Consider the following 26495-nt stretch of genomic DNA (forward strand, 5'->3'; position numbering starts at 1 on the left):
AGTTGCCGTTTTGGAGAACCTGGCAGCATAAAAAAGGTGTTTTCGTGAAGCAAATATGAGTCACGGCGTGTGAAAGCAGAGGTACCTTGTGGATCCAATTCTACGAGTTTTTAAACTTCCGCACTCAATTTTCTGAAGTCATGATGGGCTATTGTTATGATTCTTGATTGTCACTGTAAATCCATATGCTATTGAACAGATTGTTTTACGTTTGAATGTTAATTATCATAAAGTTATCAGCAAAAGCTTTTGCCTTTCAAACGTGACATGAAGCACTGCGTAGGCTAATGAACAGAGTTCCTGAATGCTATTTGATCAAGCTTCTCTTGTATTTTGGATTTTAACTTGCTCACATTCCAAGAGCTAGAGATTTGAGTCCTGCTGCTCAGTTTTTTTTTTTGGCTTAACATTTCGATGAGCAAACTAATTCTAGAAGTTGTATAATTTTAGGGGGGAACTTGTTAATTGCTTTCATTTAAAAGTATTACAGTTTTTTGTTTACAACGGTAAAAAAAAAAAGCTGAATATTAAAAGTTATGGTTAAAATTCAAATATAAACCAAAGCCAACTAATATTATGCTTCTACAACAAGAAACTTCTCTATTACCAAACAACTGTTGGAAAAAACCACTGTTATTACCGGTCAAGGATCGATCTTGATCACAGTTTAGATCAGCTAATGAGAATCTTCAGACTCTCATCAGTCGCACCGCGAATTTTCCAGTCAAATCACTACACAACTCTCTCACCGGCGGCAGCCATCGCCGGAGCTCTTCAAGAACACATCAACTCTCCGTCCCCAAACTCCGGGAAGAAGATTCACGCCGACATAATCAAAACTGGGTTTAGACCAAATCTGAACATATCCATCAAACTACTTATCTTACACTTAAAATGCGGATGCATGACTTACGCACGCCAAGTGTTCGACGAATTGCCGAAACCAACGCTATCGGCTTACAACTACATGATCAGTGGCTACCTGAAGCAAGGATTGGTAAAGCAATGTCTTCTCCTAGTTCAACGCATGGCATTCTCTGGAGAAAAGGCAGACGGGTACACGCTCTCCATGGTTCTAAAGGCATCATCATCATCATCATCTACTAGTCTTGGTAGCTTATGCAGGCTTGTCCACGCCCGGATTATAAAAGGCCACGTTGAGCTAGACGATGTGTTGGTCACTGCGCTTGTTGATGCTTATGTCAAGAGCGGGAAGCTGGAGTGTGCGAGGACCGTGTTCGAAACGATGAAAGACGAGAGTGTGGTGTGTTCCACATCGATGATCTCGGGTTACATGAACCAAGGATTCGTGGAGGATGCTGAAGAGATTTTTGATAAGACTAGAGTGAAGGACATTGTGGTTTACAACGCTATGGTTGAAGGTTTGAGCAGAACAGGTGAGACTGCTAAGAGAGCTGTTGAGATGTATGTCTCGATGCAGCGGGCCGGTTTCCATCCGAATATCTCGTCATTCGCTAGCGTGATTGGCGCGTGTTCGGTTCTGACGGCGCGTGAAGTTGGTATGCAGGTGCACGGTCAGGTTATGAAGAGTGGAGTTTACGAGCATATTAAAATGGGGAGCTCTTTGTTGGATATGTATGCAAAGTGCGGTGGAATCGATGATGCGAGGAGAGTGTTTGACCAGATGCAAGAGAGGAACGTGTTTTCTTGGACTTCGATGATCGATGGGTATGGGAAGAACGGGAACCCTGAGGAAGCGCTTGAGCTGTTCGCTAAGATGAAGGAAGTGAATATAGCACCTAACTATGTAACCTTTCTTGGAGCTCTCTCTGCGTGTTCGCATTCTGGTTTGGTTGAGAAAGGCTATGAGGTTTTTGAGAGCATGCAGAGAGATTACTCTATGAGGCCGAAGATGGAACACTATGCTTGCATGGTTGATCTCATGGGACGGGCTGGAGATTTGAGTAAAGCTTTTGAGTTTGTTAGGGCGATGCCGGAAAGGCCTAACTCGGATGTTTGGGCTGCTCTTCTGAGTTCTTGTAGACTGCATGGTAATGTTGACATTGCAAGCGCAGCTGCGAGTGAGCTTTTTAAACTGAATGCTGATAAAAGACCTGGGGCTTATATAGCGTTGTCCAATGTTTTGGCTTCTGCTGGTAAGTGGGAGAAGGTGAGCGAGATTAGGGATGTGATGAAAGCTAGAAAGATACCTAAGAACATTGGTCGTAGTTGGATTAGTGCCGATAAAGCTCAATGAAGGTCTTGTGTATCAGAGACTGAATAGGGGATGAGACTTTTTGCGACCAAGTGGTTTACAGAAGTGATATCTATGAAACATTCAGTAAGGCTTCTCTCATTCACACTCTTCAATTCAACAGTGAGCTCGAAACATATACTTTCAGTGATGAAACCAAATCAATATTGCGGTTAGTTATGTTGCGTCTTTGTAAGTGCGGTTTGTTACAGAAGTGTTAAGTTGCTTTGTAGGTAAACAAGAGAGCACATAGTCATTCTTGTGAAGCGTATCAATGGCCTCTTCTGAGTAGGGTGAACCAGGCCTATTTAGGTAATTTCAAGTGTGGCCATGCCTAACAATGATATTGGCCTTTGATTTTGTGTGGTTGTGAACTTGTGGTATTTGCAGCTGACAAAATATGCTTTTTGATATCAATTTATAAAACAATTAAAAGGAAAAATCAATGCCTTGAGGACAAAACAGCTCATGAATCCAATAAACTACCAAACAGTAAGTTCCATGACCATACTGTCTCCCCTACAACAGTTCCAACCAATAATTTTGTTTCTCATTCATACACCATTACCAAATCATTCATCATTTTATGGTTCTAGTTTTGTACGCATCTACTAAAATAATTGATATATATTGGTATTTAATCATGCTTGTCTTCATTGTTTTTCTCCTCCACAAGGTTAGTTTTTTTTTTTCCTCTTCGTTTCACAAGTATATTTGTTGACAAATGAAAAATTATTTAGAAATGAGAATACATAATTTACAAAAAAAAAGAAGAAGCGAATACATAACTTACATAACAATAGATGACGGTTAACTACGAATAGACTGTTTCAACTTATTCAGTTATTCATCAGTTCACTAATGTTGTATACATATATAATATCTTTGAATATATTTTCAGGATAAACTTATACTCTCTCTATTTCATAATAGGTGTCACTTTAGATTTATTTTTTTTGTTTCAGAATAAGTGTCATTTTACATTTTCAATCTAACTTTGTATATTAAATTTATTTTTTACCCGTTTGAATAACTAATAAATTTTTATTTAAATTATTTTCATTTAATTAATCATACATTAAATAAGAACATATTAGTCTATTATACGAGTTTTTTAATTTCTGTGAAAATTATCAAAATGACACTTAATATAAAAATGAGAAAATATATATTAGAGTCTAGTGTCATAACTAAATTGATAGGAAAACCTTTACCAGGAGGATTATGATGGTCCAAAACAACAATTTCCTGATAAAACAACTAAATAAGTTTATAACTACATATGTTTGTGGAAAAAAATGATTGTGGTGCATTAGTCTTGTATCATGAATGGATTGGAAGTTGTTGACTATTTTTTACTTGAGTGAGTTACCTAATCTGGCACCATCTTATTACAAAACAAAATCGGTTAGATCAATCTGCAATATATAGATTAGTTTGATTGAAATTTAAATTGAATTGCAATCAAATGTGAATTTTCTTAAAAACTGTAGAGTTGGAAATTAGAGTATTAGAAACAAATTTTAAAAGTGATGAAATGAAAAAGTGAATCCAAAAGAGAGACAAGCTTTGGCACACAAACCAAAGCCTAGAATTGGATCTATGGTATGGGATCCCCTCTGTAATCCGAATTTTTTGTTGCGAAGAAGATTTTGACTTTGAGCACGTCCAATAGATGTATCTGTAGTACCTACTTTACATTATGACATCTTTAGATAAATGACTGGCCTCTGTAGATCCGTTCTATATGTTCTATTATGGTTACAAAAGTTGATTTGCTTCACAAGTTTTTTTTTCATTTACCAACACATCAAGTATGCAAATTTGATACATATACAATCTTTTGAAATTGTATATATAATCAAAACCTCTTTATGTCAAAAAAAAAATCCAAGCTGTTGATATCCTAGCCTACTCATTATTACGTTTTTGGTGATATAGCCTATATTCATATTCCTATGCAAAAATTTCAAAATCTAACCTCTATGGGAAAAATAAAATACTACCAAAATAAAATACTATTTAAATATACTTAAAATGTTTTAATATACAATGGGTTAGGTAAGGGATCCATTTGTTAAAGTAATCCCATTTTATGGGAAATATGCAAGAGAATCTTTTAGTATATTTTTTTATTTTCACGATATTTCTGATCAGCATCGAAGATCTAATTTTTTTTTGTAGTGGAGGTTGCAACTGGTCTGGACATTTATGAAGTTACTTCCCTTTCAACCAATAAAAACGACCCATTCTGCCAGTTCACTCTTACTTACTTAGGAAATAAATATAAATAGAACTCATCAACTGACTCAACTCTTCATTATTTAATACCCCCAAAAAAAAGAGAAGTACCAAAGTTGAGTTGACAGAGACAACGAGACTGTCCGATGGCTTCTCCATTGAAGAAGCTCATCTCAACCTTTTTGTTTCTCCTATCCTCCACTGTCATCATGGTTGCCTCATCAGAACCACTGTGTCATCCTTATAAATCGATCATAAGCTTCGGTGATTCCATAGCCGACACAGGAAATTATCTACGTCTCTCCGACGTCAATCATCTTCCTCAAGCGGCATTTCTACCTTACGGCGAAACCTTCTTTCAGCCTCCCTCTGGCCGTTACTCCGACGGCCGTCTTATCATAGACTTCATCGGTACCTACTTTTTCCCCTCTCGCTGTATCATACATTTAGGCAAAACCACTTGTTCTACCAGGGCCGGTCAACACTTTTATGGATCTTGAAACAAAAAATTAAATTCTTGAAATTTAAGTTTATTTAAAGTTTCAAAAATGTATCTATTTTTTTTTATTAATAATTTGTAAATTTTGTGATGAAAATACATATAAAACATTTTTGGGCTCTTTTCAACCAAATTTATTGATATTAAAATTTACATATAAAATATGTATGTATATATAAAAAATATCAAACCCCTTAACTATTAAAATATGGAGTTCTCCCCCGATTTAAGTTATGGGCAATTTGGTCCATAATCTCATCTGGTGTTGGGATTGCGAAATCCCGTATCCAACTCTATCTTATCTTATTAGTACGATATTATCCACTTTGGGCCTTAGAGGCTGGCCCGCATGGATTTACTTTTGGTTTCCTTCCCAAAAGGCCTCGTACTATTAGATTTGGATATCTCTTTATATATTAGACTTTCCTTTGTCTAATATCCGATGTGGGACTTAACTTGTTATCTCACATTCTCCCCCTCAAGCTAAGGATCACATCCATCTCGAGTGTTTCCTTCGGCGAATCATCTTTGGCACCACCTTGTACCGGTAATCGCATGGCTTCCTTTGAGAATGTTTCTCCCACTACATCTCGGTCCTTTGAGATCATCATCACAGGTTCCATGATCATCTTGACTGTTTCTGCTGAACCTCCCTTATTCTTACTTGAAGGGTATTTTGGTCTTGTTGCAGATCTTCGTCAACCTGGTGCTCTGATACCAATTGTTGGGATTGCGAAATCCCGTGTCCAACTCTATCTTATCTTATTAGTACGATATTGTCCACTTTGGGCCTAGGAGGCTAGCCCGCATGGATTTACTTTTGGTTTCCTTCCCAAAAGGCCTCGTACTATTAGAGTTGGATATCTCTTTATATATTAGACTTTCCTTTGTCTAATATCCGATGTGGGACTTAACTTGTTATCTCACATCTGGTACATGTAGATAACTGTTGGTACTTGGTAATAGTACATTTAGGACATAACTTACTCCTCTAAAATAAGGTTGAACTAATGACAATGCATAGTCTCACAATCACTAGATAACTAACTACTTTGCGGGTCTTGCTTGCTTGACCAGCAAGTTAGAAACCCTACTTGCTTCTAAGTATTTGTAATGTTGTCTTAACAGCTGAATTCTTGGGACTACCATACGTACCACCTTATTTCGGATCTCAAAACGTGAGCTTCGAGCAAGGGATTAATTTTGCGGTGTATGGAGCAACTGCCCTGGATCGTGCATTTCTTATGGAAAAAGGAATTGAATCTGATTTCACCAATGTTAGTTTAAATGTTCAGCTTAACACATTCAAGCAGATTTTACCTAACCTCTGCGCCTCGACTTCTCGTGGTTAGAAACATAGTCTTGTTTTCCTTCTTTATTCAATAGTATTTAAGATGAATGGAGCTTGCTTCTGACTGTTTTGGTGTAGATTGTAGAGAGATGCTTGGAGACTCGCTAATACTCATGGGAGAGATTGGTGGGAATGACTATAATTACCCCTTCTTCGAAGGCAAAAGTATCAATGGGATCAAAGAGCTTGTTCCTCTAATCATCAAAACTATTTCTTCAGCAATTGTGGTAACATATCATTACTTTTCTCTGTTGTATGTGTGTTTAATTTTTTCTTATAACAAATTTGGCAACAAATTAAAACTACAGGATTTGGTAGATTTGGGAAGCAAGACCTTTTTGGTACCTGGAAACTTTCCAATAGGATGTTCTGCGTCCTATCTTACTCTATTTCAGAATGCAAAAGAAGAAGAACATGACCCTTTCACTGGTTGTATCCCATGGCTCAACGAATTTGGAGAGTACCATAATGACCAGCTTAAGAACGAACTCAAACGACTACAAAAACTATACCCTCATGTTAACATTATTTATGCTGACTACTACAACTCCATCCACACGTTTTTCCAAGAACCAGCCAAATACGGTTGGTGCACTTTTAAAATTCTATGATCTTGACCCTCACAGTTGGATTCTTTAACTGATGTTTTTATGGATTATTGTTTTTAGGATTTAAGAACAGACCTTTGGCTGCTTGTTGTGGAGTTGGAGGTAAATACAACTTCACTGTTAATGAAGAGTGTGGATACAGAGGAGTTAACTATTGTCAAAATCCATCTGAGTATGTAAATTGGGATGGTTATCACTTAACCGAAGCTGCGTACCGCAAGATCGCTCACGGTTTACTCAATGGTCCATATGCAACTCCTGCTTTTGATTGGTCCTGCCCTGGCTCTGCGTCAGTGGATAAAAAATATTCTTTCAGCAGTTAATAAGAATTCATTTGTTGTAAAAAAAAATGAAGTAAAAAACATTTAGTAACGAAATGATGATGATGATGATGATAATGATAATGATGATAATGATTAACAAGACTGGGTTGCTGCTACGGCAAGGCTTTGGCACATATAGACTGTTGACAAAAACGCTGAGAGAGCATAATCAATTTCAATTTATTTTGAAATTTAACAATTCATTGTCATCAATTGATAAGCATGCAGTTGACAAAAAAAAATTGATAAGCATGCATTAACGTTATCTTTATGAAATAAGAAGTCTAAAAAATTATTTTTTCTTTTTCAAAACGGATGAAATATAAATAATTATTTTAGACTGCAGCTCCATGACCATTCCCAATGTTTTGACGAGTTTGGTACACTGAACAAACAATATAAAATAAATTAAATTACAGAACTTTGGTACTAGTTTGCATGGGCAGAGATGATAGCTGTCTTTGTCAGACAACAAATTATCAATGCATCCTGACAAAAGATAAGATCCAATAACTAATGCCTGAATTTGTGGTCGAAAAAAGACTATAGAGATCGAGTAAAAGAGACCACTCGTATCTTCACATGGCTTCTTCACTGAAGAAGCTCATTTCAAGCTTTCTACTTATCTTTTCCTCCACCATCACTGTTGAATCATCAGAACCGTCGTGTCGAAGTTATAAATCGATCATCAGCTTCGGTGATTCCGGCGCCGACACTGGAAATTATCTCCACCTCTCCGACGTCAATCATCCTCCTCAAGCCGCATTTCCTCCTTATGGAGAAACCTTCTTCCATACTCCCACCGGCCGTAACTCCGACGGCCGCCTCATCATCGATTTCATCGGTACCTAAACCTCCCCTCTGTTATCTTCTGCTTTTTAGGTCTTTCTTGCTTGAACAGCAAGTCAGAAACCCTAATTGCTCCGTTCGTTATCCCCTGCTTTTAAGGTCTTTCTTGCTTGGACAGCAAGTTAGAAACCCTTCTTGCTCGGTTTGTTTCCTCTGCTTTTTAGGTCTTTCTTTCTTGGACAACAAGTTAGAAACCCCCACTCGCTCCTTTTTTTTTTGTAATATTGTGTTCATTTTTGGTTTATGTAACAGCCGAGTTCTTGGGACTACCATATGTACCACCTTATTTTGGTTCTCAAAACGTGAGCTTCAAGCAAGGGATCAATTTTGCGGTGTATGGAGCAACAGCTTTGGACTGTGCCTTGCTTATAGAAAAGGGAATTGGATCTGATTTTACCAATGTTAGTTTAAGTGTTCAGCTTAACATCTTCAAGCAGACTTTACCTAGCCTTTGCGCCTCCTCGTCTTCTCATGGTTAGAAACTTGCAACCTTGTTATATATGATGATGATGCATCGAGCTCACTTCTGATTGCTTTAGATTGTAAAGAGATGCTTGGAGACTCGCTGATTCTAATGGGAGATATTGGAGCGAATGACTACGATTACATGTTTTTCCAAGGCAAAAGTATCAATGAAGTTGAAGAGCTAGTTCCTCTAGTCATCAAAGCTATCTCTTCGGCAATTGTGGTAATAGATCTGTTAACAGCTCCCCACACACGAGAATGAAACGTTAGTTTTATAATATTAAGCAACAAATCTACAGGATTTGATCAATTTGGGAGGCAAAACATTTTTGGTGCCCGGAACCTTTCCATATGGATGTTTCCCCGCGTATCTTACTCTATTTCAGACCGCAAAAGAAGAAGAATATGATCCTCTTACAGGTTGCCTCTCATGGCTCAATGAGTTAGGAAAGAACCATGATGAACACCTCAAGACAGAACTCAAACGACTCCGGAAAATCTACCCTCATGTCAACATCATTTATGCTGACTACTACAACTCTATGTACCGGTTTTTCCAAGAACCAGCCAAATACGGTCCGTGGGCCTTTTGATACTCTCTGTCCTTGACCCTCACGGTTTGATATTTTAACTGATGTTTTATGCATGGATCTTTTTAGGGTTTAAGGAGAGACCTTTGGGTGCTTGTTGTGGAGTAGGGGGTCAGTACAACTTCACTTTTGGTGAAGAGTGTGGATGCCAAGGTGTTGGGTATTGTAAAAATCCATCTGAGTATGTTAATTGGGATGGTTATCATTTAACCGAAGCAACGCACCAGAAGATGGCTCATGGCTTACTCAACGGTCCATATGCAAGTCCTGCTTTCGATTGGTCCTGCCTTGGCTCTGCATCCGTGGATACAAAATCTTCTTTTACTAGTTGAAAGACATTCGTTTTTGCATCAGTTAAAATTATTTTAGTAGTTCAAATAATGATGGAAACCTCCCACACACCCCCCCATAAAAATATTAGTAGTGTCTATTAAAATCATCAACTAAGATTTTAATGAAAAAACATTAGTTAACATATACTTGTGAAAAATCATCAAGTACTACCACACCCGTTGTGAAATCTCTGCCGATAAAATTTTCAAGCGAAACTAGCCTTCTATTTTGTATTTGCATTATAAACGAAAATATAGTTTGTTTGTTTTTTTGTGAAAATGTAATTCATTTTATAGAAATGACACTGAGATACAAGAGATTCTATCTAAATCTGCTAAAACTAGCAAAAAGCTATCTAAAAATCCCAAAATATAAAAACTTATCAAATACTATGTTAGGCTTAATTTTCTTATGAAAGACTAAGGCAAAACCATGAAACGTAGAGATCAAGATGTCAGTAATTGGCTCCCGTAAGACCGAGAGGAGACTTAAGTGTCAGAAACCTGCAAAAGAAAGATTATAGGTCAAGGGAAAGTTCAGGAGCGGAAGAGATCTGAAGGAAATCTGATGCTGTAACAAGCGGAGGCAGGCATCCGGGGCCCGACCAGTTTAAGCTCTTGAAACTGTAGAACCGGAGCTGGAGCTCCACATGTACATGGCGACAGGTATAGGGCCACAGTACAGTTTATTAAAGAAAGTGACATAAGAAAAGAATGAAAAAAAAAACAATCCTCTAACTAACACTGATATAAAAACTGCGGTTTGTTCAATTTTACCGTCACGGGAATAATAGCATGACTGGTTTAATAAATGCATCAGCTGTGGATGCGAATGGTTATGGTTTCAACTTGAGGCTACACATCAACCAATTTGCAACCATATAGCCTCTGGTAGGCATGTGAAACGCGATACATTTGTGTCGGTTGACAACATTAGTACTAAGAAACTTTGACAATCAATCATAGCTTAAGGGAACACATACAGTTAGATATAAATAGACAGCTAAAGAAATTTGCAATATATTTAAATTTAGACCAGGTAAAAATTAAAGGGACTGTTGTTGAAGGATATCACCCTAGCGATGTTTTCAAATCGACAAAAAAAAAAGGAGAAAGAAGAGAGACAAAGTTGATACCAAAACTAAAGTGAGAGGCAATAGTTTAACCTAGTCTTCCGCCTGACAACGAACTTAATTTGGATCGCATGTTTTTCTTCCAGCTTGGTCCATATAATAGCGTGCGTCTTTCCCGAGTCTTTACCTAAAATGAACATGGTTGCTTTTTGAGGTGCATGCATTCTTCCTTTGCACTCGGCACACCCTTTGAGATTAGCTTTATTTTTGAGAAATGACATCAACATAGAAAACCTCACTTTCTTGGGCGGACGGGGGCGATAACCTGTCCCAAAGGTCCACGGACGCTCACGGTCCCGACGACAGTACTGTAGAAAAGATATACAATTTTTCCAGAAGGGTGAGCATTCTTTACAAAGCTCTACATAATCAACACCTTGTGTTTCCAAAGACAAGGCCATTGTTTTGACAAAACGCTGGTAGCCGCAGCCTCTATTGTTGGAAGCAATGACAAAATCTTTATCAATAGATCATCGGGCAATTCACTTAGACTTTTCATATGATCCTTTTGATATTAATTTCTCCTGCTGAAGATTAACATTGAAACATCAAACAAAGTTTAGTGGAAACAAACTAAGATCCTCTAGATGGAAATAAAACAAGAGAAATAGACCCAAGTAATCAAATCAAATTTCTTACAAAACCTTCCCGAACCCTCCCTAAATTCACAGAGACTATTGTTATTAACGTTTTACTGCTTGGAAATCAATTCAATGTTAGTACTAAACCTTCCTTCTGTGTGACGGCCAAGTAAACCCTAATTCACAGAGACTTGATTTTTTTTTGTTTTCATGTTTGGTTAGAGGTAGGCCTGGGCATTCGGGTCGCCGGGTCGGGTTCGGATCGGGTCCTTTCGGGTCCGGGTCTTTCGGGTCTAAGAGTTTAGGACCCGATAGGGTAATTTCAAATTCTCGGTTCCGGGTCAGTTCGGATCGTGCCGGATCCGGGTCGGGTCGGGTCTTAGATAGTCAGACCCATTCGGGTAATTAGAATTTATCGGTTCGGATACGGTTCGGTTTCGGGTCGGGTTCGGTTCGGGTTCGATCTAAAAAAGACCTAAAAATACAAAAAAATATCTGAAAATATTTATATATCCTAAAATATTCAAAATTTTATTCAAAATTTGTGTTTTTATTATATTAAAATGTGTATATATACTGAACTATGCGAGATACAATAACAATTTGTTGTCTCCTAGTGGTTGACCCCCATGTTCTCTTGACAAATAACCCGTCTTCGATTCTCCCTTGATGCATTTTATTTAATTTACATTATTAATTCGGGTACCCATCGGGTTTCGGGTTTGGGTCGGGTCGGGTCCAAGACCCGCGGGACCTCTGCAACAAGACCCGATAGGGTAATTTGATCGGGTCGGTTCCTACCCGGACCGGATTTTTTCGGATCGGTTTCGGATCGGGTCTTCGGGTCCGGGTAAAATGCCCAAGCCTAGTTAGAGGTATCAAACAGCTCTTTTATTGATTAACTAGTTACATTAAAAAAATTATAAATTAATACGCAATAAGTTAATAAACACTATAAGATAATGATTTTTTTAATTCCAATTTGGGCCGGTTCAAAATATGCTGCAAATCGATAAAATTATAAGATAATAACATTACAAAATCCTATATAAATATATGACACCGTTAAAATCATAAATTAATAATCTATCTATATGTATATTTTATATAAGTACAAACTAAACATTGGTTTTATATCAAAATTAAATTATCAAAAGTTTATTAACAATTCAATATATTTTGATAATATTTAACAAAATTATATTTAAAATAAAATTATATCTAAAATCATATTTAAATTCTATGAAAGATAAAAATATACACAAGTAATATAATAAAACAGTATGAAAGTTAAATTATAAAATTTAATTAAAGTATATACAGTAAAATCAACTCTTTTCTTATTTTATAAATAAAAATATCAAAAATCTAAAAAAAAAAATCTTTTTGTAAATTAATCTTTATAAATTAATAAAATACCATAGTACGAATATTATTAGTTTATAGAAATTTTACTGTATATGGTTTTCCTTATATAACATGGAGAGAATGGACGAGTTCAATTCGTTGATTCCAACTTTACTTTCTTTTTTTGTTCCTGGGAATATTTCCTTTTTAATAGCAGATGTAAATATTTTAGCAAATTAAAATATATTATATTTTATTAAAATTAAAATAGTTTTTATTCAAATTCAAATTAAAATTAAAATTAAAATCTCTACTAATAAAAGGGAGCTTTTGAGGCTCCATAGGGCGTCCACATCAGCGGAAAAAATTTATTCCGAAAGATGACACGTGGCATAAAATATAGTTTTACATTTTAATATTAATTATTTTCGAAAATTGTAAAAAATATGTAAACATACAGCATTAAAAAATAGAAAAACTACATTAAACATATGTAAGATTACTATTTTTCACTTAAAAAAAAAAAGACGGCTTATCTCCATAATGTAACATTACCGTTTTATAAAAAAAAAACATTATATATAATTTCGAAAATAATAAATATAAGTAAAACATACAACATAAAAAATGGAAATACTACATTAAACATAAATATGTTTGACTATTTGTCCAAGTTCTTCTATTAAACATTGCCGTTTTACATTAAAAATAGAAAAATACGTAAAGATTTAAACATCTATCTTAAAATATAAAATATAAACATTAACTAAATATAAAGTATAAAAAAGAGAAATACTCAATATATAAAAAAAATAAATAATAAGTAAATATTATAAATATATAAATATATGAATTATATATACAATAATAAGTAAATGCACAATTTTTTAAAAATGGAAAGAGTATATTAAATATTAAACATCTATCTTAAAATGTAAAATATAGATATTAAGTAAATAGAAAATATAAGAAAAAGAAATACACAACTTAAAAACAATGGAAAAAGTATATTAAGATTTAAACATCTATCTTAAAATGTAAAATATAGATATTACGCAAATAGAAAGTATAAGAAAAGGAAATACACAATTAAAAAAAATAGAAAAAGTACATTAGTATTTAACATCTATCTTAAAATGTAAATCAATCTTAAAATATAAAATTATTAGTAAATAGAAAGTATAAGAAATAGAAATACACAATATAAAGAAAAATAAATAATAAGTAAATATATAATATAAGTGAATACCAAATTTAAAAAATGGGAAATTACATTAAGATTTAAAAATATATATTAAAATTTAAAATATAGATATTACGTAAATAGAAAGTATAACAAATGGAAATATACAATTTAAAAAATGGAAAACATACATTAAGATTTAAACATCTATCTAAAAATGTAAAATATAGATATTAAGTAAATTAAAAGTACAAGAAATGGAAATACATATACATGAAAATAAATAATAAGTAAATAATGTAAATATATAATATATGAATTATATATGTAATAATAAGTAAATACACTATTTTTTAAAAATGAAAAAAGTTCATCAAGTATTAAACATCTATCTTAAAATGTAAAATATATAATATAAGTAAATACACAATTTAAAAAATGGAAAAAGTGCATTAATATTTAAATATCTATTTAAAAATATAAAATTTAGATATTACGTAAATAAAAATATAAGAAATGGAAATAAACATTTTAAAAAATGGAAAAAGTACATTAAGATTTAAGCATCTATCTTAAAATGTACTTTTATCTTTAAATGGTAGTAAATTATATAAAAATGGAAATACCACATTAAACAAACAAAAAAATGTATAGTTTTACATCAAGAAAGTCCCTATAAAACTCATTATTCCATCCACATCAACCTCACACTATTAAGCAAAATTTCAAAGCACTCGAGCAAAAAAATGGTTTCACTATCAACTCTTGCCGTCCCAGAAACCTTTAATGACATTGAATGAGATTTTTTTATAACAACAAACTTTTTGTTAGGTGGATTCATTGTTGGGAAACCCGCAACTTCCAAAAGCCAAACTTATTCATGGGAATTGAATTGCTTTTCATAGACTCAAATGTATTCTTACAAATTTAAATTAATCTAATCTATAATTTTATTGTTAATATTCATACTAACTCTTTCATGATCAAACCATTTCAGTTGATAACCATTCAAGCGTTTATCCCGAAACACTTCATTCCTCGCCGAATCAGGTATTGGTTCATGTTGGTTTAGTATTGTTTTTGGTTTACTAACCGGTTTAGGATGGTCTTATTGTAAATATAATTTAAGTTGGTTTAGCATATATTATGTTTAAAATAACTTAAATTAAATAATAATAATATTATGCTTAAAATATAATTTTAGAGAGTTTTCAAATATAGTTTACAGAACATTATAGGTGATGAATTTAATTTATTAAATTCGTTTATTACTTAAAACTAAGTTTTTTAAAAAACATACTGAGTTATAAATATTAATGATGGATTGGTGAGTATAACATGAAGACAAAAATATAAATATCTGATTTTCAAGATAAGAAATTCAGCTTTTATTCAGATACTCAATATATAATATCTTAAATTATGTTTTAAAAAATATACATAATTTATATATATAGATTAATCTTCCAAACTTAAACTATTATATTATATATGAATAATGTTTTTAAATAAAAATAATTTCTGATTTAAAATAAAAATAAAAACAACAAATGTTTATTTTCAAATAATGGATGTAATTTACATTATACTATCATTTAACAAGTATTAGATACGTTTTGATATATCATTATTTTCTATTCCCAGAAAACAATAAATTGTTAAACATCAATATCATCTAGGTTAAGTATACGAACAACAAAAATTCAAACATCACAAAAAATATTTACATAACCATTATAATACAATAATTTAATCAAAAATACAATTAAAAAATATATTAAAAAGAATAGTTATATACTTAATATTTGAAAATAAAAGATATTTTTGCTAAAATTGTACTTACCTGGCCAAGGAGATCGACCATCTTTTTACGGATCGATCGAATGTTGAGCATGTGGTCGATCCAAAAATACTCTGCAGTTTAATAAAATCTCTAAAACATTTATTACAACACTCAAAAGATAGTTTTGCTAAATATGATAACTAAATAGCCAATAAAATTACAAAAAAATATTTAAATAGTTAAAAATATGTTAATTTAACGTGTTAAAATTTAAAAATAAATTTTAATTATGACATGCATTTTAACATTTATATAAATATAAATCATAGCCTAAATATAAATAATTTAACAACTTAAATTAGAAAAAATAAAAATCCCGGGCGTAGCCCGGGTTAATCCCTAGGGCTACATAGGGCGTCCACATCAGCGGAAAAAAATTATCCCGAAAGATGACACGTGGCATAAAATATAGTTTTACATTTTAATATTAATTATTTTCGAAAATTGTAAAAAATATGTAAACATACTGCATTAAAAAATGGAAAAACTACATTAAACATATGTAAGATTACTATTTTTCACTTAAAAAAAAAAAGACGGCTTATCTCCATAATGTAACATTACCGTTTTATAAAAAAAAAACATTATATATAATTTCGAAAATAATAAATATAAGTAAAACATACAACATAAAAAATGGAAATACTACATTAAACATAAATATGTTTGACTATTTGTCCAAGTTCTTCTATTAAACATTGCCGTTTTACATTAAAAATAGAAAAATACGTAAAGATTTAAACATCTATCTTAAAATATAAAATATAGACATTAACTAAATATAAAGTATAAAAAAGAGAAATACTCAATATATAAAAAAAAATAATAAGTAAATATTATAAATATATAAATATATGAATTATATATACAATAATAAGTAAATGCACAATTTTTTAAAAAATGGAAAGAGTATATTAAATATTAAACATCTATCTTAAAATGTAAAATATAGATATTAAGTAAATAGAAAATATAAGAAAAAGAAATACACAACTTAAAAACAATGGAAAAAGTATATTAAGATTTAAACATCTATCTTAAAATGTAAAATATAGATATTACGCAAATAGAAAGTATAAGAAAAGGAAATACACAATTTAAAAAAATAGAAAAAGTACATTAGTATTTAAACATCTATCTTAAAATGTAAATCAATCTTAAAATATAAAATTATTAGTAAATAGAAAGTATAAGAAATAAAAATACACAATATAAAGAAAAATAAATAATAAGTAAATATATAATATAATCTCGAAAGATGACACATGGCATTAAAATATAGTTTTACATTTTAATATTACTTATTTTCGAAAATTATAAAAAATATGTAAACATACAGCATAAAAAAATGTAAAAACTACATTAAACATATGTAAGATTACTATTTTTCACTTAAAAAAGACGGCTTATCTCCATAATGTAACATTACCGTTTTATAAAAAAAAGAAAAAACATTATATATAATTTTGAAAATAATAAATATATGTAAAACATACAACATAAAAATGGAAATACTACATTAAACATATGTAAGATTACCATTTTACATTTTTATTTTAAGAAAATAATATGTAAACATATAACATAAAAAATGAAAAAACTACATTAAACATATGTAAGATTACCATTTTCACTAAAAAAAGACGGCTTATCTCCATAATGTAACATTACTATTTTGTAAAAAAAAAATTATATATAATTTCGAAAATAATAAATAATATGTAAACATACAACATAAAAAATGGAAATACTACATTAAACATATGTAAAATTACCATTTTACATTTAAAAATAACAATAATATGTAAACATACAACATAAAAAAATGGAAAAACTACATTAAACATGTGTAAGATTACCATTGTTCACTAAAAAACCGGGTTATCTTCATAATGTAACATTAGAATTTTATTAAAAAAGAAAAAAAAAACATAAATATAACTATTTGACTATTTGTCCAAGTTTTTTTTTTTTTTTTTGACAGCAAGACATTCACAGACTCATGTTGACTCTGTAAACCAAATCGGTAACTCCGCATCCATATGAACGACGAAAGACGGTTGTTTCCTAGCACTACGTGCCAAGCTATCCGCCTTTTGGTTCTCCGTTCGGGGTACATGGATGATGTCTGAGTTGAGGAAACTTCTTCGTAAAAGCTTGATATCTTCCAGGTAGCTTCCAGGTACATGGATGATGTCCAAGTTCTTTTATTAACATTGCCGTTTTACATTAAAAATAGAAAAATACGTAAAGATTTAAACATCTATCTTAAAATATAAAATATATACATTAACTAAATATAAAGTATAAGAAAGAGAAATACTCAATATATAGAAAAATAAATAATAAGTAAATATTATAAATATATAAATATACGAATTATATGTACAATAATAAGTAAATGCACAATTATTAAAAAATGAAAAGAGTATATTAAATATTAAACATCTATCTTAAAATGTAAAATATAGATATTAAGTAAATAGAAAGTATTAGAAAAGGAAATACACAATTAAAAAAATGGAAAAAATACATTAGTATTTAAACATCTATCTTAAAATGTAAATCAATCTTAAAATATAAAATTATTAGTAAATAGAAAGTATAAGAAATAGAAATACACAATATAAAGAAAAATAAATAATAAGTAATATATAATATAAGTGAAGACCAAATTTAAAAAATGGGAAATTACATTAAGATTTAAAATATATATTAAAATTTAAAATATAGATATTACGTAAATAGAATGTATAACAAATAGAAATATACAATTTAAAAAATGGAAAACATACATTAAGATTTAAACATCTATCTAAAAATGTAAAATATAGATATTAAGTAAATTAAAAGTACAAGAAATGGAAATACATATACATGAAAATAAATAATAAGTAAATAATGTAAATATATAATATATGAATTATATATGTAATAATAAGTAAATACACTATTTTTTTTAAAATGGAAAAAGTTCATCAAGCATTAAACATCTATCTTAAAATGTAAAATATATAATATAAGTAAATACACAATTTAAAAAATGGAAAAAGTGCATTAATATTTAAATATCTATTTAAAAATATAAAATTTAGATATTACGTAAATAAAAATATAAGAAATGGAAATAAACATTTTAAAAAATGGAAAAAGTACATTAAGATTTAAGCATCTATCTTAAAATGTACTTCTATCTTTAAATGGTAGTAAATTATATAAAAATGGATATACCACACTAAACAAAAAAAAATGTATAGTTTTACATCAAGAAAGTCCCTATAAAACTCATTATTCCATCCACATCAACCTCACACTATTAAACAAAATTTCAAAGCACTCGAGCAAAAAAATAGTTTCACTATCAACTCTTGCCGTCCCAGAAACCTTTAATGACATTGAATGAGATTTTTTTATAACAACAAACTTTTTGTTAGGTGGATTCATTGTTGGGAAACCCGCAACTTCCAAAAGCCAAACTTATTCATGGGAATTGAATTGCTTTTCATAGACTCAAAGGTATTCTTACAAATTTAAATTAATCTAATCTATAATTTTATTGTTAATATTCATACTAACTCTTTCATGATCAAACCATTTCAGTTGATAACCATTCAAGCGTTTATCTCGAAACACTTCCTTCCTCGCCGAATCAGATATTGGTTCATGTTGGTTTAGTATTGTTTTTGGTTTACTAACCGGTTTAGGATGGTCTTATTGTAAATATAATTTAAGTTGGTTTAGCATATATTATGTTTAAAATAACTTAAATTAAATAATAATAATATTATGCTTTAAATATAATTTTAGAGAGTTTTCAAATATAGTTTACAGAACATTATAGGTGATGAATTTAATTTATTAAATTCGTTTATTACTTAAAACTAAGTTTTTTAAAAAACATACTGAGTTATAAATATCAATGATGGATTGGTGAGTATAACATGAAGACAAAAATATAAATATCTGATTTTCAAGATAAGAAATTCAGCTTTTATTCAGATACTCAATATATAATATCTTAAATGATGTTTTAAAAAATATACATAATTTATATATATAGATTAATCTTCCAAACTTAAACTATTATATTATATATGAATAATGTTTTTAAATAAAAATAATTTCTGATTTAAAATAAAAATAAAAAAACAAATGTTTATTTTCAAATAATGGATGTAATTTACATTATACTATCATTTAACAAGTATTAGATACGTTTTGATAAATCATTATTTTCTATTCCCAGAAAACAATAAATTGTTAAACATCAATATCATCTAGGTTAAGTATACGAACAACAAAAATTCAAACATCACAAAAATATTTACATAACCATTATATACAATAATTTAATCAAAAATACAATTAAAAAATATTAAAAAGAATAGTTATATACTTAATATTTGAAAATAAAATATATTTTGCTAAAATTGTACTTACCTGGCCAAGGAGATCGACCATCTTTTTACGGATCAATCGAATGTTGAGCATGTGGTCGATCCAAAAATACTCTACAGTTTAATAAAATCTCTAAAACATTTATTCCAACACTCAAAAGATAGTTTTGCTAAATATGATAACTAAATAGCCAATAAAATTATAAAAAAAATATTTAAATAGTAAAAAATATGTTAATTTAACGTGTTAAAATTTAAAAATAAATTTTAATTATGACATGCATTTTAACATTTATATAAATATAAATCATAGCCTAAATATAAATAATTTAACAACTTAAATTAGAAAAAAATAAAAATCCCGGGCGTAGCCCGGGTTAATCCCTAGTATACAATGATATGTTGCCATGCTTAGTTTCTTGAAAGGAGCAGGTTTGTAATCCGGTTTGATGATTAAATGGACCAGTAAATTCGAATAATTGAATTAACCAGGGGTGAAACAATTAAACCGGGTTGTATATAAATATCGGACCAAAGGGAACGAGTCGTCGTCTCCTTCTTCGTTAGCATCGAATTGAATCAGATACGATGGAGAGCGAGAGGAGTGAAGAAGAGATTGCTACCTCAGGGATCCCAAGAGGAGGCCCAATCTATCTCCCCAACATGGTGGGACAAGTTTCTTCTGTGCCCGAGTTTCAATCTTCGTTTCTCACTCTCCTCCACGATTTCGAAACTCACTTATCTTCCTCTTCTCACCAACATGATCTCTCGTAAGTATTCATTCATTGGCCCTATCTCTTTCTCTCTCTTTTTCTAATCAGTGTTTGGGATTGTTGTTGATGGCAGAACTGATGCTCTCAAGATTTATACTGACGAGGAGCTCACTGATATGGCTATGAAGGAAGCCTTTAAGGAAGATAACCTCTCTTTACGTGATGATGATGATACCTTTTCTATAAACGAGCTCGAGCAGTCTCTGATCGTTTCTCATCCGTAAGCTATCGCTTATGCTCTTTTCTTATGTGAATCTTTGGTTAGAAAAGCGAATTGGGATGTGTAGCTTTCTATTAGGTTGTGGTAATGTTCAGTGAGTGCTTCTAGAGTCAAAGTAACGTTTTTGACTTAAAAGATAATTGTGGAACTGTAAACAAACGATTTTTATATGCATCCCTGCAGTGAAAATCCATCAGCTGAGAACGAAAGAGGTACGAAAAGAAGGCGGACGGTAAAGACGGGTGCAGTGAAGAAGACAGTCAAGAAGACTGAGGTGAAGAGAACAGTAAAGAAACCTGAGGTGAGTTTATGTGAGCTAAGATTTTACTATGAGCTTTGGTGTAGTTATGCTGATTGCTTTATTTGCAATCTTTTATGATTGATACTGTCGTTTTGTCAGGAAGCTTATATAGCCAGAGTAGAGCAGCTTGCTAAACTTAAACAAAAGCAGGATGAGGATAAAGCTGATGTGAGGCTACACTGCTTCAGGTCTGCGATTGCTACTTTGCTGATGTATTTATCTACCTTATATGTTTTTGTGCTGATGTTAACACAGTTTTTGACTTTCCTTCAGCGAAACTTGGGAAGATTGTGAAGATGCAAGTACGTCTATAGAAGGCTTTGAGAAGATGCAATCGCTAAAGTCCGTTGATAACTATACGGCAAGTGATTTTTCCCTTTCTGTGTCTGTTTTGAATCTGCTGACTCATCCCGCTAAACAAATGACCATCTTCCTATTTACACAGCTAGTGAAGACATCAGACATCCAGGGGACAGTAGATACGCTATTTCCTGAGGTCATTTTGTGTGTTGAGATTTATAACAGTCGCAAATCCAAGGTAACTGCATTGTTCTCTACATCTTTAATTCACTGTAATATACTTTTTTTTTTTTTGAGAAATCAACGCCTTCTTCAGCCCATGTAGATACTAAATCTTGTTCAGTCAGTATAGTTGATTAGACATAGATGCAGTATGCATATGCAAACACCATTAATAATAGTATCTGTGTGAATTTTTTGTCCAGACCCAAGAATTTTTGGTTCTGGGACGTCAAATGTTAACTGAATTAAAGGACAAGATACACTGTGTTACAGACCAGGTGATGGAAAAGGCTGGCAAGTATGATCCCTCTGGATACTTCCTCATTGAAGTAAGAACTAATCTTTTTCATTTTTCTCATCTTTTGATGGCTGACTTAGTTTAGCTCTTCTTCTGTGATCTAACTAGATGCTATTTTGCTTGTTTAGGATATCTTTCACAACGATTTAAGGAACCGCAAGGCAGCAGATTACAGCAAACCTATACTAAACTGGCTATGGAACTCAAAAGATGAAGCACTTAAAAAATGGGAAGGCATTATAACGGGAGAACTACAACAAAAGCAGAGAACGGCTCTAGGTGTAACGAAAGCCATGGATTTGCCTCGTTTTGGATCTGCAGAGATGCAGAGTACACGTTTCTGTGATTTAAGATTCAGGCTCGGAGCTAGTTATCTTTACTGTCATCAGGGAGATTGCAAGCACATGATAGTGATACGGGACATGAGGCTGAGCCATCCAGAGGATGTTCAGAACAGAGCGGCATACCCGAGACTGATATATCAGTTGAAAACGAGGCCTCAGAAATGCAGCGTTTGCAAGATATACAGAGCTTCTAAGGTTGTATTGGATGACAAGTGGGGAAATGAGAATCAATGCTATTACTGTGATATTTGTTTTGGCCATCTGCACAACGAGGGTGGTCCTCTGTATTGTGACGTCCCAGTCTTTGATTATGTGTATGAGTAGATATGCATCTCGTTACAGAATCATTAGAAGATTGAAAGAAAGAATATAGTTGTCCATGATTCTTTTGTTTTTTTTTTGGTCTTAAATCAAAATAGAATAAATAGAAATGTTTATGTTTAGCCTATATCTGAAATAGAGGAGATTCCTTGAATTTCTGGTACCTCTCTCTGTCTTCTCAATTTCAAAACTGAAATTTGTGTCTCCATTTTAGAAAACGTCAAAACAAAAACAACAGAACAAAACCAATGTCTTGGAACATCCAAATAACATTTTTTCATTGTTGAATATAACTTGTCTCAATAACAAACTCATAAAGACCAAAAAAAAAGAGAGGTTAAGTTTTGGACAGAAGATGGGAGCATATAGAGCAGAAGATGATTATGATTACCTCTTCAAGGTGGTCTTAACCGGAGACTCCGGCGTGGGGAAATCTAATCTGTTATCTCGTTTCACCAGAAATGACTTCAGCAACGACTCACGTGCCACCATCGGTGTTGAGTTCGCCACACGTAGCATCCAATGCGATGACAAGATCGTCAAGGCTCAAATCTGGGATACCGCCGGTCAAGAAAGGTACAAAAGTTAATCCAAGAACGTGTTCTTAACACATTTTCTTAAAACATATTTTCGTTTTAGGTACCGAGCCATCACGAGCGCATATTACCGAGGAGCCGTTGGCGCGTTGCTAGTCTACGACGTGACGCGTCACGTGACGTTCGAGAACGTTGAGAGATGGCTAAAGGAGCTAAGGGACCACACCGACGCGAACATTGTGATAATGCTCGTTGGTAACAAAGCTGATCTTCGTCACCTTCGAGCCATCTCTACCGAAGATGCCAAGGGGTTTGCGGAGAGAGAGAACACGTTCTTCATGGAGACATCTGCGCTTGAAGCTCTGAACGTTGAGAATGCCTTCACCGAAGTTCTCACTGAGATTTACAGAGTGGTTAGCAAGAAAGCGCTTGAAGCTGGAGATGATCCAACCACTGCTTTGCCTAAAGGACAGACGATTAACGTCGGAGATATCTCGGCTGTTAAAAAACCTGGTTGCTGCTCTGCTTAGATACACAACCATTGTATTTTATTTATTAAACATTTAACATTTTCACTAATTTCTTGCACATTTGTATACATACATACATTCTTGGAAAATCATCAGACAAACAAAGTTTTTTTCTTGTTAAGTTTATACTCTACAATGGCTTGCTTTGTGATCTCATCTCCCACCCTCCCTCTTTCTCTCTACTTCGAAAAGATCGATGATTCTTGTAGATGTGCCATTGTTAATGCAACATCTCTCATCTCACGACTGCATTTCCCCATCTGCAACAAAAACAACCTGATCAGTTTATAAGAGTTGAGCGTGGAAGCCCAACTAAACATGCTTTTGATATGTTTATTCCAATTGCAAGATATGTCTTGTAATGACTAATGACAAAGCTAAATACAGTTCCAAATCAATCCTAATCTCATAATCAATAAGATATATAACATGAAACTCACCTGGAGAATCATTTCTCTTCATCGGGTTTAGGAGACTTAGAACTCGATTGGAGTGAAGGAAGAGGATTAGAGCCTTTGATGATCCAACCGAGTCCGAAGAAGACGCCTCCGGCGAGAATCGCAGTGCCCCAAGCGTGTGAGTACCACTTGCTGTACTGCCTTATCGCGAACTTCCACTGCTCCCTCAGCGTCGCCTGATCCGGATTCACCGACTCTGGCCGGTTAGGATACGTCATCCTCTGTCCCGAGAAGCTCGAATTCGATCCGATCTCCGCCGCCGGTTTCTTCGCCGACGAAGAAGAAGCGGCGTTGTTGTTGTTGTTATCGGGGATTTGGCTCTTCTCAGACATTGTCGTCGTCGTTATCCTTCAGATGCTGAAATGTAATCTATTAGTATAACTAATAGCCACAGACACGTGGCGGTTGGTAAATGCCATAAGACAGTTTACGACAAATATGATACCGGCACGTGTCGGTTGAGAAGTAACGTGGCGTGTTAGGAGCTCATTTGCTCTTGTAAAACGACGACGTTTGGGTTGCTTCGTGACTTCTAATAGCCACCGACACGTGTCGGTTGTTAGGAGCTCACTTTCTCTCTCTCAGCTGTAACTGTAACTAAGCGACGGCGTTTGGTTGCTTCGTGACTTCTAAGACCACCTCCATCCATTAGGACCTCTAATGAGTTCTAATGATTAAATTAAGAATAAATAAGATGATTTGGCAAGTTTAGAACCTTGGTTAGTGCAAATATTTTTTTACTCTTCCAATGGGAGAACCCCATAGGGGTTCTCTCTGCAACACGTTTCCTTTCCATCTTTTTTTGTCATCCTTGTGATTTAATCATCGCATGCATGCATTTCACAAACTAATTCATTTCCGAGCATTCATTTTTGTACTCTTCTTCATGATGGTGATCATATTAGTGTGTTAAAAAGACGCGGTTCTGTTTTCTTTTATCATCAATGGGGAAGTGTTGAAGACAAGGAGTTGGGCAAACAGCAGCTTCTGTACAGACTTACAGAAACAAGCACCACAAAAACTAGCAGTGTCATACGGCCCTCAGCGTATTTAGGACAGGACAATAGACTGTCATGTCTACAAAACGCATTCTAAACTATCTACCATGAATCTATCAGCGTAAATGGAGAAAAATTCAATTGCCACCAGGTTCATGATCGTGTACTATTAATACTTTTAGAGCAGGAAGCAAATGTTGACACAAGTGTACATATCACACACATAGTTCCAACTTCAATGTCTAAATGCTGCTACAATAAAATTAAGACAACCATGCTTCTCCTAAACAGCAAAATATGCTCGAGTCTAGCAACTGGTAAATTATTATCACACTCCAAAACTATCTACCATGACTGTATCTACACAAATGAAGTACAAACGATAAGTTTGGATACTAACTTGATCATAAAGTGTGAATTAATCTATATAAGTACACCTTGAAAAGGGCAACACTTGGAAACAAAAAAAAAAAAGAAGAAACTCTCTCACCTACGTGAAAAGCCACCACTTCATTGGCTCTGTTTCATGAAAAGAGCCCTCTCTCTTTCCTTCTCAACCCTCTCCCTCTTCAACCGCTCTTCCCTCAGCTCCTTCAAGCTCTTCTTCCCACTCTTCTTCTTAGATTCACTCCTACGTCCACCATCCTCCTCCTCCTCCCCTTCACCACCAGCTCTATCTTCATACTCACGTTTGTTCTCAACGTACCAAGGAAGCTTCACTCCTTTACCAGCAACACCGTACCCCAACCTATACTTCTCCTCATCCGGATCCCCTGCCCTCGCTGCAGCATCTTTCGCAGAGGCTCTCGCGGTCGCAGCAGCTTCTTTCCTCACCTTCTTCCTCCTGTGATCTTCCTCCTCCCCAGGCTTACCATCATCCTTCTTCGGTGTTAGCTGGATGGGGTCGAAGATCTTGATCCTCCTCCTCCTTCCATTCACGAAATCGAAAGGATGATTTTACCTACCCGAGAAAGAGATCGAAAGGAGATTCGAGAGAGAAGCGGAGTCTTCAAGAATGGAGGAGAAAGAAAACTGGTTTTGCACAAACGAAGGAGAGAGAAAGACATTAATGTGCATTCCAATTACAAGATGACACGTTAGGGTGTCTTACTGATTCTAAAAAGCCCACGTTTGGCAGCGGTTCTCTGTTTATTTAGCATTTTTCATTTATTTTTATTTTTGCTTTTGGTTAGAACCTGTATTAAACTACCCCGATGGAGGTGCTCTAATAGCCACC

General features: G+C 33.2%; 6 protein-coding genes and 1 pseudogene across 40 annotated transcripts in view; 5 read left to right on the forward strand and 2 right to left on the reverse strand.

Annotated features, from left to right (window-relative positions):
• Positions 1-2985, forward strand: part of LOC103835305 (pentatricopeptide repeat-containing protein At1g28690, mitochondrial) — a 14167-nt gene extending 11182 nt beyond the window's left edge. For 29 of the 30 annotated variants that reach the window (XM_033277636.1, XM_033277620.1, XM_033277619.1 and 26 more), the window contains one exon: positions 3-2985. In XM_033277636.1, coding sequence (XP_033133527.1) covers positions 680-2218 — 1539 coding nt within the window. In that variant the 5' untranslated portion in view covers positions 3-679 and the 3' untranslated portion in view covers positions 2219-2985. The remainder of the gene's footprint in view (positions 1-2) is intronic. The other variant, XR_004450415.1, reaches the window with a different exon arrangement.
• A 425-nt stretch (positions 2986-3410) lies between these two features.
• Positions 3411-7373, forward strand: LOC103835308 (GDSL esterase/lipase At1g28670). 4 transcript variants are annotated; one of them, XM_033277660.1, is made up of 6 exons: positions 4696-4867; positions 5439-5571; positions 5647-6302; positions 6385-6533; positions 6615-6891; positions 6975-7339. In XM_033277660.1, exons 3-6 carry the CDS (start codon positions 6200-6202, stop codon positions 7235-7237), a joined length of 792 nt encoding a protein of 263 aa, XP_033133551.1. In that variant the 5' UTR covers positions 4696-4867; positions 5439-5571; positions 5647-6199; the 3' UTR covers positions 7238-7339. The 4 variants fall into 4 exon arrangements, with proteins under 4 accessions (XP_009109699.1, XP_033133551.1, XP_033133550.1 ...); XM_009111451.3 differs by lacking the exon at positions 5439-5571 and having other exon boundaries at positions 3411-4867; positions 6084-6302; positions 6975-7373; XM_033277659.1 differs by having other exon boundaries at positions 5439-6302.
• A 375-nt stretch (positions 7374-7748) lies between these two features.
• LOC103835309 (sinapine esterase) lies at positions 7749-10333 on the forward strand. 2 transcript variants are annotated; one of them, XR_004450419.1, is made up of 6 exons: positions 7749-8081; positions 8339-8560; positions 8626-8774; positions 8851-9127; positions 9211-9536; positions 10254-10333. XR_004450419.1 is itself a non-coding variant. In XM_033277657.1 (5 exons), the coding sequence occupies exons 1-5, from the start codon at positions 7820-7822 to the stop codon at positions 9471-9473; spliced, it is 1173 nt and encodes a 390-aa protein (XP_033133548.1). In that variant the 5' UTR covers positions 7749-7819; the 3' UTR covers positions 9474-9634. The 2 variants fall into 2 exon arrangements, 1 of the variants encoding a protein (XP_033133548.1); XM_033277657.1 differs by lacking the exon at positions 10254-10333 and having other exon boundaries at positions 9211-9634.
• A 10070-nt stretch (positions 10334-20403) lies between these two features.
• LOC103835310 (snRNA-activating protein complex subunit) lies at positions 20404-22890 on the forward strand. Its single transcript, XM_009111455.2, has 8 exons — positions 20404-20727; positions 20804-20950; positions 21134-21251; positions 21351-21439; positions 21525-21612; positions 21697-21789; positions 21977-22102; positions 22200-22890. The coding sequence occupies exons 1-8, from the start codon at positions 20546-20548 to the stop codon at positions 22737-22739; spliced, it is 1383 nt and encodes a 460-aa protein (XP_009109703.1). The 5' UTR covers positions 20404-20545; the 3' UTR covers positions 22740-22890.
• A 140-nt stretch (positions 22891-23030) lies between these two features.
• LOC103835312 (ras-related protein RABA1i) lies at positions 23031-23862 on the forward strand. Its single transcript, XM_009111458.3, has 2 exons — positions 23031-23312; positions 23376-23862. The coding sequence occupies exons 1-2, from the start codon at positions 23092-23094 to the stop codon at positions 23800-23802; spliced, it is 648 nt and encodes a 215-aa protein (XP_009109706.1). The 5' UTR covers positions 23031-23091; the 3' UTR covers positions 23803-23862.
• LOC103835311 lies at positions 23804-24686 on the reverse strand. Of its 2 annotated transcripts, none has more exons than XM_033277962.1 (2): positions 24243-24686; positions 23804-24078 (listed from the first exon to the last, which is right to left on the reverse strand). In XM_033277962.1, exon 1 carries the CDS (start codon positions 24590-24592, stop codon positions 24251-24253), a length of 342 nt encoding a protein of 113 aa, XP_033133853.1. In that variant the 5' UTR covers positions 24593-24686; the 3' UTR covers positions 23804-24078; positions 24243-24250. The 2 variants fall into 2 exon arrangements, with proteins under 2 accessions (XP_033133853.1, XP_009109705.1); XM_009111457.3 differs by having other exon boundaries at positions 23804-24062; positions 24243-24633.
• A 779-nt stretch (positions 24687-25465) lies between these two features.
• Positions 25466-26212, reverse strand: LOC108869344 (annotated as a pseudogene).
• Between the last annotated feature and the right edge of the window lie 283 nt (positions 26213-26495).

This window comes from Brassica rapa, chromosome A08 (assembly GCF_000309985.2).
Source record: "Brassica rapa cultivar Chiifu-401-42 chromosome A08, CAAS_Brap_v3.01, whole genome shotgun sequence".
NCBI lineage: Eukaryota > Viridiplantae > Streptophyta > Magnoliopsida > Brassicales > Brassicaceae > Brassica > Brassica rapa.

What these genes read in the sequence shown, in the direction of transcription:
- LOC103835311 (XM_033277962.1), bottom strand. Translation starts at nt 24,592, where the DNA reads ATGTCTGAGAAGAGCCAAATCCCCGATAACAACAACAACAACGCCGCT.
- LOC103835310 (XM_009111455.2), top strand. Translation starts at nt 20,546, where the DNA reads ATGGAGAGCGAGAGGAGTGAAGAAGAGATTGCTACCTCAGGGATCCCA. An exon ending in AGTCCGTTGATAACTATACG is followed by an intron (nt 21,613 to 21,696) that starts GCAAGTGATTTT and finishes CTATTTACACAG; the next exon opens with CTAGTGAAGACATCAGACAT. An exon ending in ATAACAGTCGCAAATCCAAG is followed by an intron (nt 21,790 to 21,976) that starts GTAACTGCATTG and finishes TTTTTTGTCCAG; the next exon opens with ACCCAAGAATTTTTGGTTCT.
- LOC103835312 (XM_009111458.3), top strand. Translation starts at nt 23,092, where the DNA reads ATGGGAGCATATAGAGCAGAAGATGATTATGATTACCTCTTCAAGGTG. An exon ending in GATACCGCCGGTCAAGAAAG is followed by an intron (nt 23,313 to 23,375) that starts GTACAAAAGTTA and finishes TTTTCGTTTTAG; the next exon opens with GTACCGAGCCATCACGAGCG.
- LOC103835308 (XM_009111451.3), top strand. Translation starts at nt 4,603, where the DNA reads ATGGCTTCTCCATTGAAGAAGCTCATCTCAACCTTTTTGTTTCTCCTA. An exon ending in TCTTATCATAGACTTCATCG is followed by an intron (nt 4,868 to 6,083) that starts GTACCTACTTTT and finishes TTGTCTTAACAG; the next exon opens with CTGAATTCTTGGGACTACCA. An exon ending in CTGCGCCTCGACTTCTCGTG is followed by an intron (nt 6,303 to 6,384) that starts GTTAGAAACATA and finishes GTTTTGGTGTAG; the next exon opens with ATTGTAGAGAGATGCTTGGA.
- LOC103835309 (XM_033277657.1), top strand. Translation starts at nt 7,820, where the DNA reads ATGGCTTCTTCACTGAAGAAGCTCATTTCAAGCTTTCTACTTATCTTT. An exon ending in CGCCTCCTCGTCTTCTCATG is followed by an intron (nt 8,561 to 8,625) that starts GTTAGAAACTTG and finishes TGATTGCTTTAG; the next exon opens with ATTGTAAAGAGATGCTTGGA. An exon ending in CTATCTCTTCGGCAATTGTG is followed by an intron (nt 8,775 to 8,850) that starts GTAATAGATCTG and finishes ACAAATCTACAG; the next exon opens with GATTTGATCAATTTGGGAGG.